General features: G+C 51.3%; 1 protein-coding gene across 2 annotated transcripts in view; it reads right to left on the minus strand.

Annotated features, from left to right (window-relative positions):
* The window catches only part of CHRNA2 (cholinergic receptor nicotinic alpha 2 subunit), a 56,854-nt gene extending 44,114 nt beyond the window's left edge, over positions 1-12,740 (minus strand). The window contains exons 1-3 of one of the 2 annotated variants that reach the window (XM_072143877.1): positions 12,519-12,740; positions 11,988-12,407; positions 8,891-9,150 (exon numbers count right to left, since the gene is read on the minus strand). In XM_072143877.1, coding sequence (XP_071999978.1) covers positions 8,891-8,960 — 70 coding nt within the window. In that variant the 5' untranslated portion in view covers positions 8,961-9,150; positions 11,988-12,407; positions 12,519-12,740. Of the gene's footprint in view, positions 1-8,890; positions 9,151-11,987; positions 12,408-12,434 lie in introns of both variants that reach the window. The other variant, XM_072143876.1, reaches the window with a different exon arrangement.
* Between the last annotated feature and the right edge of the window lie 210 nt (positions 12,741-12,950).

A 12,950-nucleotide genomic window follows, 5' to 3' on the forward strand; every position in this document is an offset into this window, starting at 1 on the left:
GGGTTGAAAGCTTCCCTGCTTTTAATATAGTGTACGACGAGAAGAATGTGGGGGAGGAGGTTGCAAAGGACTGTATGACACAGCCTGAGGTGCATAGAAAGACAGAGGAAGTTTTATAGGGTCACAGACTGGGATGGAGGGACTGATAGGGAACAGGGGAGATCTTGCACCACAATAATCTGTGTAGGAGACTTCTAAACAGATGTGCATCTGCCTTCTAAGAAGATGCGTTGTACAGGTGGCAGCCTGTAGAAGATGTCTATGACTATGAGGTAAGGGGAAACATGGCTCAGTGAGATAGGAGAGGGGAGAAATTGAGGGGGGGGGGCATATATGAAGGAGGGGGTGACTGTTATGAGAAGAGGTGGGAAAATATGAAAAGAAGCTAAGGCTCTCTTCATAGGAACATGCTCAACCAGTGGAAATGGACCCGTGTGCAGGTCGGACCCGTGTGCAGGTCAGACCCGTGTGCAGGTCAGACCCGTGTGCAGGTCGGACCCGTGTGCAGGTCGGACCCGTGTGCAGGTCGGACCCGTGTGCAGGTCAGACCCGTGTGCAGGTCAGACCCGTGTGCAGGTCAGACCCGTGTGCAGGTCAGACCCGTGTGCAGGTCAGACCCGTGTGCAGGTCAGACCCGTGTGCAGGTCAGACCCGTGTGCAGGTCAGACCCGTGTGCAGGTCAGACCCTGCGGCTGAGCATGGTGCATTGTATGGCAGTCCTTGCATCATAGTGATATATGATACAAGGATCCTAATCCAGAGCACTGTGCTCATGGACGCCTTGCATTAAGGAAAAGGGGGGAGACTAACTGAGGAATGGACGTGCAAACATGAAGGTGGGAGGAATTGTGAGGAGAAGATGGTGTCTTTCTATAGTTTGCATCAGGCAGCAGAGAGGCTGGATTTACCGCAGCTTCTGCATCCACAGTTCTGCACAGACACAGCTCTCCTGCAGGCTACACATGAAGAGCATCACATGACCTCCATCTCCTGCCAGAGTAAGCAGGGAGCAGAAAAAACAGTTACAATTGGTTTAGCTGCTGTCTCACAGAGATAAGCAGCACAGACAAGGGAGACACCTACTGCAGGGACAGGCTGAACCGAGGAGGATAGCAAAGGAACTGCTGGACACATGTAATTAAAGTAAAAGGCAAAGTTGTTCAATGTCAGAGAAGATATTGATCGGATACAAAACAACAATATTTAACATAGGACCTAAAGGTCAGGGGTATCTATAGTCTTACAATTTGCACCTGCTTTTCCCCCTGCACTTTGCTTTATCCTTGTGCTGATTTCCCAGAAATAAATCATCCTCTTCTTTTGAACAATATTTTTTGTGCAATTTCTAAAATGTGCACAAATCAGTGATACATCATGTGCCAACTTTATACAGAGACTCCTTAGTATGGATACAAAAAAGTTATGTTTTATTATTTGCATCGGATTCATCTCTAATATCCGTGTATCGTAGAATTTCCAAGAGATCTGCAGCATCGTGGAGAACTCAAGTGAAATGATATCTTGATTCATAGCCCAGAGGAGACATCATGACATCCAGAGCCGGAGAGCCCCCTATAGCCCAGAGGAGACATCATGCCATCCAGAGCCGGAGAGCCCCCTATAGCCCAGAGGAGACATCATGCCATCCAGAGCCGGAGAGCCCCCTATAGCCCAGAGGAGACATCATGACATCCAGAGCCGGAGAGCCCCCTATAGCCCAGAGGAGACATCATGCCATCCAGAGCCGGAGAGCCCCCTATAGCCCAGAGGAGACATCATGCCATCCAGAGCCGGAGAGCCCCCTATAGCCCAGAGGAGACATCATGACATCAAGAGCCGGAGAGCCCCCTATAGCCCAGAGGAGACATCATGACATCCAGAGCCGGAGAGCCCCCTATAGCCCAGAGGAGACATCATGACATCCAGAGCCGGAGAGACCCCTATAGTCCAGAGGAGACATCATGACATCCAGAGCCGGAGAGACCCCTATAGTCCAGAGGAGACATAATGCCATCCAGAGCCGGAGAGCCCCCTATAGCCCAGAGGAGACATCATGCCGTCCAGAGCCGGAGAGCACCCTATAGCCCAGAGGAGACATCATGCCGTCCAGAGCCGGAGAGACCCCTATAGCCCAGAGGAGACATCATGACACCAAGAGCCGGAGAGCCCCCTATAGCCCAGAGGAGACATCATGACATCAAGAGCCGGAGAGCCCCCTATAGCCCAGAGGAGACATCATGACACCAAGAGCCGGATAGCCCCCTATAGCCCAGAGGAGACATCATGACACCAAGAGCCGGAGAGCCCCCTATAGCCCAGAGGAGACATCATGACATCCAGAGCCGGAGAGACCCCTATAGTCCAGAGGAGACATCATGACATCCAGAGCCGGAGAGACCCCTATAGTCCAGAGGAGACATAATGCCATCCAGAGCCGGAGAGCCCCCTATAGCCCAGAGGAGACATCATGCCATCCAGAGCCGGAGAGCCCCCTATAGCCCAGAGGAGACATCATGCCATCCAGAGCCGGAAAGCCCCCTATAGCCCAGAGGAGACATCATGACATCCAGAGCCGGAGAGCCCCCTATAGCCCAGAGGAGACATCATGCCACCCAGAGCCGGAGAGCCCCCTATAGCCCAGAGGAGACATCATGCCATCCAGAGCCGGAGAGCCCCCTATAGCCCAGAGGAGACATCATGCCATCCAGAGCCGGAGAGACCCCTATAGCCCAGAGGAGACATCATGCCATCCAGAGCCGGAGAGCCCCCTATAGCCCAGAGGAGACATCATGCCATCCAGAGCCGGAGAGCCCCCTATAGCCCAGAGGAGACATCATGACATCAAGAGCCGGAGAGCCCCCTATAGCCCAGAGGAGACATCATGACATCCAGAGCCGGAGAGACCCCTATAGTCCAGAGGAGACATCATGACATCCAGAGCCGGAGAGACCCCTATAGTCCAGAGGAGACATAATGCCATCCAGAGCCGGAGAGCCCCCTATAGCCCAGAGGAGACATCATGCCGTCCAGAGCCGGAGAGCACCCTATAGCCCAGAGGAGACATCATGCCATCCAGAGCCGGAAAGCCCCCTATAGCCCAGAGGAGACATCATGACACCAAGAGCCGGAGAGCCCCCTATAGCCCAGAGGAGACATCATGACATCAAGAGCCGGAGAGCCCCCTATAGCCCAGAGGAGACATCATGACACCAAGAGCCGGAGAGCCCCCTATAGCCCAGAGGAGACATCATGACACCAAGAGCCGGAGAGCCCCCTATAGCCCAGAGGAGACATCATGACATCCAGAGCCGGAGAGACCCCTATAGTCCAGAGGAGACATCATGACATCCAGAGCCGGAGAGACCCCTATAGTCCAGAGGAGACATAATGCCATCCAGAGCCGGAGAGCCCCCTATAGCCCAGAGGAGACATCATGCCATCCAGAGCCGGAGAGCCCCCTATAGCCCAGAGGAGACATCATGCCATCCAGAGCCGGAAAGCCCCCTATAGCCCAGAGGAGACATCATGCCATCCAGAGCCGGAAAGCCCCCTATAGCCCAGAGGAGACATCATGCCATCCAGAGCCGGAAAGCCCCCTATAGCCCAGAGGAGACATCATGACATCCAGAGCCGGAGAGCCCCCTATAGCCCAGAGGAGACATCATGCCACCCAGAGCCGGAGAGCCCCCTATAGCCCAGAGGAGACATCATGCCATCCAGAGCCGGAGAGCCCCCTATAGCCCAGAGGAGACATCATGCCATCCAGAGCCGGAGAGCCCCCTATAGCCCAGAGGAGACATCATGCCATCCAGAGCCGGAGAGCCCCCTATAGCCCAGAGGAGACATCATGACATCCAGAGCCGGAAAGCCCCCTATAGCCCAGAGGAGACATCATGCCATCCAGAGCCGGAGAGCCCCCTATAGCCCAGAGAAGACATCATGACATCCAGAGCCGGAGAGCCCCCTATAGCCCAGAGGAGACATCATGCCACCCAGAGCCGGAGAGCCCCCTATAGCCCAGAGGAGACATCATGCCATCCAGAGCCGGAGAGCCCCCTATAGCCCAGAGGAGACATCATGCCATCCAGAGCCGGAGAGCCCCCTATAGCCCAGAAGAGACATCATGCCATCCAGAGTCGGAGAGCCCCCTATAGCCCAGAGGAGACATCATGCCACCCAGAGCCGGAGAGCCCCCTATAGCCCAGAGGAGACATCATGACATCCAGAGCCGGAGAGCCTCCTATAGCCCAGAGAAGACATCATGACATCCAGAGCCGGAGAGGCCCCTATAGCCCAGAGGAGACATCATGACACCAAGAGCCGGAGAGGCCCCTATAGCCCAGAGGAGACATCATGCCATCCAGAGCCGGAGAGCCCCCTATAGCCCAGAGGAGACATCATGACATCCAGAGCCGGAGAGGCCCCTATAGCCCAGAGGAGACATCATGACATCCAGAGCCGGAGAGCCCCCTATAGCCCAGAGGAGACATCATGACATCCAGAGCCGGAGAGGCCCCTATAGCCCAGAGGAGACATCATAGATAGATAGATAGATAGATAGTTACTTTGTACATGAGGACACGCTGGTGACATGTTCCGGATACATCCGCCGCTCTATTACAGTGGGATGAGACTATAATGCGCCAGTGATTGCCGGTAATTAATATTTGATGTCTTCCTTCTTTTATGTGGATTCGTTTGCTCGGAAATTTGTATATCAAAAGGATTTCCTGATCCGGGCGTCACCTGTCATATTCTTCATGAAGCTGCATTTACTGGATTCAGCGGCGGAGAAGTTCCCTCCGGGGGTGATCGCTGTTCCTGTGAGGTCCATACACCCTATCCATCACTAGAGAGCAGCGGTGCCATCACTGAGAATACAGCCTATCCATCACTAGAGAGCAGCGGTGCCATCACTGAGAATACAGCCTATCCATCACTAGAGAGCAGCGGTGCCATCACTGAGAATACAGCCTATCCATCACTAGAGAGCAGCGGTGCCATCACTGAGAATACAGCCTATCCATCACTAGAGAGCAGCGGTGCCATCACTGAGAATACAGCCTATCCATCACTAGAGAGCAGCGGTGCCATCACTGAGAATACAGCCTATCCATCACTAGAGAGCAGCGGTGCCATCACTGAGAATACAGCCTATCCATCACTAGAGAGCAGAGGTGCCATCACTGAGAATACAGCCTATCCATCACTAGAGAGCAGCAGTGTCATCACTGAGAATACAGCCTATCCATCACTAGAGAGCAGCGGTGCCATCATTGAGAATACAGCCTATCCAGCACTAGAGAGCAGAGGAGCCATCACTGAGAATACAGCCTATCCTTCACTAGAGAGCAGCGGTGCCATCACTGAGAATACAGCCTATCCATCACTAGAGAGCAGAGGTGCCATCACTGAGAATACAGCCTATCCATCACTAGAGAGCAGCGGTGCCATCACTGAGAATACAGCCTATCCATCACTAGAGAGCAGAGGTGCCATCACTGAGAATACAGCCTATCCATCACTAGAGAGCAGCGGTGTCATCACTGAGAATACAGCCTATCCATCACTAGAGAGCAGCGGTGCCATCATTGAGAATACAGCCTATCCAGCACTAGAGAGCAGAGGAGCCATCACTGAGAATACAGCCTATCCTTCACTAGAGAGCAGAGGTGCCATCACTGAGAATACAGCCTATCCATCACTAGAGAGCAGAGGTGCCATCACTGAGAATACAGCCTATCCATCACTAGAGAGCAGCGGTGACATCACTGAGAATACAGCCTATCCATCACTAGAGAGCAGCGGTGACATCACTGAGAATACAGCCTATCCATCACTAGAGAGCAGCGGTGACATCACTGAGAATACAGCCTATCCTTCACTAGAGAGCAGCGGTGCCATCACTGAGAATACAGCCTATCCATCACTAGAGAGCAGCGGTGCCATCACTGAGAATACAGCCTATCCATCACCAGAGAGCAGCGGTGCCATCACTGAGAATGCAGCCTATCCAACACTAGAGAGCAGCGGTGCCATCACTGAGAATACAGCCTATCCATCACTAGAGAGCAGCGGTGCCATCACTGAGAATACAGCCTATCCATCACTAGAGAGCAGCGGCGCCATCGCTGAGAATACAGCCTATCCATCACTAGAGAGCAGCGGTGCCATCGCTGAGAATACAGCCTATCCATCACTAGAGAGCAGCGGTGACACCACTGAGAATACAGCCTATCCATCACTAGAGAGCAGCGGTGCCATCACTGAGAATACAGCCTATCCATCACTAGAGAGCAGCGGTGCCATCACTGAGAATACAGCCTATCCATTACTAGAGATCAGCGGTGCCATCACTGAGAATACAGCCTATCCATTACTAGAGATCAGCGGTGCCATCACTGAGAATACAGCCTATCCATTACTAGAGAGCAGCGGCGCCATCACTGAGAATACAGCCTATTCATCACTAGAGAGCAGCGGTGCCATCACTGAGAATACAGCCTATCCATCACTAGAGAGCAGCGGCGCCATCACTGAGAATACAGCCTATTCATCACTAGAGAGCAGCGGTGCCATCACTGAGAATACAGCCTATCCATCACTAGAGAGCAGCGGTGTCATAACTGAGAATACAGCCTATCCCTCACTAGAGAGCAGCGGTGCCATCACTGAGAATACAGCCTATCCATCACTAGAGAGCAGCGGTGCCATCACTGAGAATACAGCCTATCCATCACTAGAGAGCAGCGGTGCCATCACTGAGAATACAGCCTATCCATCACTAGAGAGCAGCGGTGCCATCACTGAGAATACAGCCTATCCATCCCTAGAGAGCAGCGGTCACATCACTGAGAATACAGCCTATCCATCACTAGAGAGCAGCGGTGCCATCACTGAGAATACAGCCTATCCATCACTAGAGAGCAGCGGTGCCATCACTGAGAATACAGCCTATCCATCCCTAGAGAGCAGCGGTCACATCACTGAGAATACAGCCTATCCATCACTAGAGAGCAGCGGTGCCATCACTGAGAATACAGCCTATCCATCACTAGAGAGCAGCGGTGCCATCACTGAGAATACAGCCTATCCCTCACTAGAGAGCAGCGGTGCCATCACTGAGAATACAGCCTATCCATCACTAGAGAGCAGCGGTGACATCACTGAGAATACAGCCTATCCATCACTAGAGAGCAGCGGTGCCATCACTGAGAATACAGCCTATCCATCACTAGAGAGCAGCGGTGCCATCACTGAGAATACAGCCTATCCATCACTAGAGAGCAGCGGTGACATCACTGAGAATACAGCCTATCCATCACTAGAGAGCAGCGGTGCCATCACTGAGAATACAGCCTATCCATCACTAGAGAGCAGCGGTGCCATCACTGAGAATACAGCCTATCCATCACTAGAGAGCAGCGGTGCCATCACTGAGAATACAGCCTATCCATCACTAGAGAGCAGCGGTGCCATCACTGAGAATACAGCCTATCCATCACTAGAGAGCAGCGGTGCCATCACTGAGAATACAGCCTATCCATCACTAGAGAGCAGCGGTGACATCACTGAGAATACAGCCTATCCATCACTAGAGAGCAGCGGTGCCATCACTGAGAATACATTGGCTGGATAGGAACAGTGCCAGGAATGGGCAAAGTGGGGGCAATCGCTGTAAGGACCCCCCTGGGGTACTCCGACATGTTAATGAGAGGCCTGTGGCCTTAAGCGACCAACCAGGGACACAGATGGAGATAAATAGATCCAACTGCTATTATACAACAATGAACAACAGTAACAATAAAGTCTGATTACACATCTCTCCAGGGACAATACATAACACTGGCTGCAGAGAGTACAGAGCACAGCAGTATGAGGTCTGATTACACATCTCTCCAGGGACAATACATAACACTGGCTGCACAGAGCACAGCAGTGTGAGGTCTGATTACACATCTCTCCAGGGACAATACATAACACTGGCTGCACAGAGCACAGCAGTGTGAGGTCTGATTACACATCTCTCTGGGGACAGTATATAACACTGACTGCAGAGAGCACAGAGCACAGCAGTGTGAGGTCTGATTACACATCTCTCCAGGGACAATACATAACACTGGCTGCAGAGAGCACAGAGCACAGCAGTCTGAGGTCTGATTACACATCTCTCCAGGGACAATACATAACACTGGCTGCAGAGAGCACAGAGCACAGCAGTGTGAGGTCTGATTACACATCTCTCCAGGGACAATACATAACACTGGCTGCAGAGAGCACAGAGCACAGCAGTGTGAGGTCTGATTATACATCTCTCCAGGGAAAATACATAACACTGGCTGCACAGAGCACAGCAGTGTGAGGTCTGATTACACATCTCTCCAGGGACAATACATAACACTGGCTGCAGAGAGCACAGAGCACAGCAGTATGAGGTCTGATTACACATCTCTCCAGGGACAATACATAACACTGGCTGCAGAGAGCACAGAGCACAGCGGTGTGAGGTATGATTACACATCTCTCCAGGGACAATACATAACACTGGCTGCAGAGAGCACAGAGCACAGCAGTGTGAGGTCTGATTACACATCTCTCCAGGGACTATACATAACACTGGCTGCAGAGAGCGCAGAGCACAGCAGTGTGAGGTCTGATTACACATCTCTCCAGGGACTATACATAACACTGGCTGCAGAGAGCGCAGAGCACAGCAGTGTGAGGTCTGATTGCACATATCTCCCGGGACAATACACAACACTGGCTGCAGAGAGCACAGAGCACAGCAGTGTGAGGTCTGATTACACATCTTTCCGGGGACAATACCCAACACTGGCTGCAGTTTCTGTGGTCACATCTGCTGACAGGTTCATAGTTGCCCTCTCCTTACCTGTCATGGTGCAGGACATTATATAGCAGACGGCCCCCAGGGACAGCCTTCCACCTGTACAGGAGGCCATGCTGGGGCGGGGGGGTTTGTTTCTGGGGTCTTCCTTACAATGATGCCCTCCTGGGAGTCTATAATAAGCAGAGCCCCAAGTGCTGCATGATCCTACAGGGGGAGCCCATGAGCTGGTGCTGCAGGGGGCACCCAGGGTGCAGAGGGTCCGGGCAGGGGCTTCACATTCTCCTTCTTCTGTGGTGGATTCCCTGGAAACAAGAACAATGAGAAAATGAGAAGAGCAGAAGGATACATGATGCCCTCACCTGCTGCCTGGCACATATACAGGGCATACAGCATATGACCCCAGCACACCCCTGACCCTGACACACGCCCGACCCTGGCAGACACATGGCACACACCTGAACCTGGCACATGCTTGACCCTGGCACACACCTGACCCTGGCACACGCCTAACCCTGGCACACACCTAACCCTGGCACACGTCTAAACCTGGCAGACACAAGGCACACACCTGACCCTGGCAGACACATGGCACACACCTGACCCTGGCAGACACATGGCACACACCTGACCCTGGCACACAGCTAAACTACTCTCTCACTGTGTGCCAAGCGCTCATCACTGCTACATTTGTATGCGTGCGGGCACATTCCCCATGATCCATTGATCTATTTCCCATGAGACTAGAAGCCTGGGACGCACTGTACTTATAGGAGCGTCACTTACCGCACAGAGCTGTCCCCGTAGTCACCACTTGTCATGATGACAGGAGAGCTGAGGGTGCATGTACTAGGCATATGTAGCAGGGTGGAATGTGTATTATAACACTTTGGGGACTGGACTGTATGACAACAAGCCTAATCTAGAAATATGTCCATGGAAAACCCTATGGGATGCATCTGACATACTCAGCTCTGCTACATTTCACATATCCAGCTCTACTAGGTGCTAAAAAAAACAAAAGAATCACCCTACTATTTATGACAGAATCAATACTACTACACAATCATATCCGACAGTAAGATGGATGCCATATGACATACTCAGCTCTACTACATTTCATCATCCCAGGTTACATCCTTTATCTTAAACCTCTCACACATTCAGCTCTGCTGCATGGCTAAAAACTGCTACAATCTGCCATATCCCAGCAAATCCCCACACTACTTCACTAACATGCAATCCTTTCTGCATTGTAGTCTTACCTGATGGAGCCACCAGGAATATGATGTATTGTACAGCTCTGCCACATCTCAGCTCTGCTACATGTTCTCTGCTGTATCCATCCTATTCATATCTGATGGACTCATTGTTCCTGCATACAGTAACACTCTGCTACATCATCACACTCTCAGCCCTGCACCACCTATCAAACTCAGCTCTGCTACACTGGATTTGCCATGGCTAACACAATTACATTGGATGGACTCCTCTTTACTGTCTATACAATAACCATCTGCTAATACATCAAACTCGTCTTTGCTGCATCTGACCTTTTCATCCATTCCACATCTCAGCTCTGCTACATATTATATGATGTAGGACAATCCTATCTAATAGTATTTTGGCCTCTTTTCTACATTTGACATATAATAACCCTCTGCTACTACACTACATCAGACCCATTTCAGTTGTATCTGATATTTTCAGCTGCCTCGCATTTGCAAACTCAGCTCTGCTACATATTATGTGCTGTGTCTAACACAACCAGGTCTGATGGGTCACAGGGACTCATCGTCCTAATACAATGTAACTACATCAGAATCTGCCACTGACATCCTCACCTGTTCTGTATCTCAGCTCTACTGCATTTAACAAACTCAGCTCTGCTACATATGTTTCTACTGTATGTAACATAAACTATCTGATAGGTCAGTTGGTCTCATCCTTGTTGAATATGACAATACTCTGTTACTATATCATACTCATCTCATACGCTTTACATCACAGCACTATCAAACAATTTCAGCCCTGCTACATATTCCCTGCTGTCGTACCTGATAGTCAGGTGGACTCTTCTTATATCTGACATACAGTCACACACTATAATCTGTGCTCCATCTGACATCCTCACCTGTTCTACATCTCAGCTCTACTGCATCTCACAATATCAGCTCTGCTACATATTAGCGATTGTATCGAACACAATCATAACTGTAAGGTCAGATGGACTCTAAGCTATAACACTACATGATATGAATTTCTTTCACCTGACATATTCTGTGCCATAATCTCTGCTGTATCTCAGCTCAATCCTGCTTCCAATAAGACACTCAGCTCTGCTACATTGGATTTGCTATGGCAATCTGATACGTCACAGGGATCGTATGTTACATCTGACATGTCGTAATACAATGTAACTGCATCAGGATCTGCCACTGACATCCTCACCTGTTCTACATCTCAGCTCTATCGCATCTAACAAACTCAGCACTGCTACATCTAAGGCAAACAGCATACCGTATTACATGTGATTGGTCTGCTGGACTCCTTCCTTCTACATCTGACATCAAGATGACTCCACTACTACATCAAACTCATCTCCGCTACATCTAACGTTCTCACCTGTCCCACATCCCAGACCTGCAACACGTTACAAACTCAGCACTACTACATATGCTCTAATAAATCTAACACACAATCATCTTTGACTATTTGAACATTTGTTACTTTTGACATGTTGTAATACTATGATACTACATCAGAATCCACATCAGGTGTTCTCACCTATTCTACATCCCAGCTCTGCTACATGTAACAAACTCAGCTCTGCTACATTATCTCTGCTGTATCCAGCAGAACATATCTGATATGACCCTCAGATGGACTCCAGTATTGCTCTGTCACTACATCATACTCATCGCTGCTACATGTGACATCCTGTCCTACATCTCAACAATGTCACATATAGCAAACTCAGCTCTGCTACATTGTCTCTGCTGTATCTAACACAATCATATGGACTCTCTGCTACAACTGGCAACTGGCATAGAGAATGACTGGTCCATCTAACAAACTCAGCTCTGCTACATGATGAGAATAAGGGATTGTAGATGATGTAGACGGTGTGGGAGAACTTTACCTTCTTATCCCCGATCCAAAGACTCCTCCACCATAGAAGATGCTCCTTAAGGATTAGATCCACAGGGAAGGTCTATGGGAAAATCCTCACATCCTGCACTTTGGAAAGTTCTTGCAGCAGATCCTTTCACCTTCCAGGACCTCTCCTTCCACCAGCTCCTAGCAGGACCTCTCCCTCCTGCAGCTCCTGGCAGGACCTCTCCCTCCTGCAGCTCCTGGCAGGACCTCTCCTTCCACCAGCTCCTGGCAGGACCCCTCCCTCCTGCAGCTCCTGGCAGGACCTCTCCTTTCACCAGCTCCTGGCAGGACCTCTCCTTTCACCAGCTCCTGGCAGGACCTCTCCTTCCACCAGCCCCTGGCAGGACCTCTCCTTTCACCAGCTCCTGGCAGGACCTCTCCTTCCACCAGCTCCTGGCAGGACCTCTACTTCCACCAGCTACTGCAGGACCTCTCCTTTCACCAGCTCCTGGCAGGACCTCTCCTTCCTCCAGCTCCAGGCAGGACCTCTCCTTCCTTCAGCTCCTGGCAGGACCTCTCCTTCCACCAGCTCCTGGCAGGACCTCTCCTTCCACCAGCTCCTGGCAGGACCTCTCCTTCCACCAGCTCCTGACAGGACCTCTCCTTCCACCAGCTCCTGACAGGACCTCTCCTTCCTCCAGCTCCTGGCAGGACCTCTCCTTCCTCTAGCTCCTGGCAGGACCTCTCCCTCCTGCAGCTCCTGGCAGGACCTCTCCTTCCACCAGCTCCTAGCAGGACCTCTCCTTCCTTCAGCTCCTGGCAGGACCTCTCCTTCCTCTAGCTCCTGGCAGGACCTCTCCTTCCTTCAGCTCCTGGCAGGACCTCTCCTTCCTCTAGCTCCTGGCAGGACCTCTCCCTCCTGCAGCTCCTGGCAGGACCTCTCCTTCTACCAGCTCCTGGCAGGACCTCTCCTTCCTTCAGCTCCTGGCAGGACCTCTCCTTCCTC

This window comes from Engystomops pustulosus, chromosome 3, assembly GCF_040894005.1.
Source record: "Engystomops pustulosus chromosome 3, aEngPut4.maternal, whole genome shotgun sequence".
In the NCBI taxonomy this organism is placed as follows: domain Eukaryota; kingdom Metazoa; phylum Chordata; class Amphibia; order Anura; family Leptodactylidae; genus Engystomops; species Engystomops pustulosus.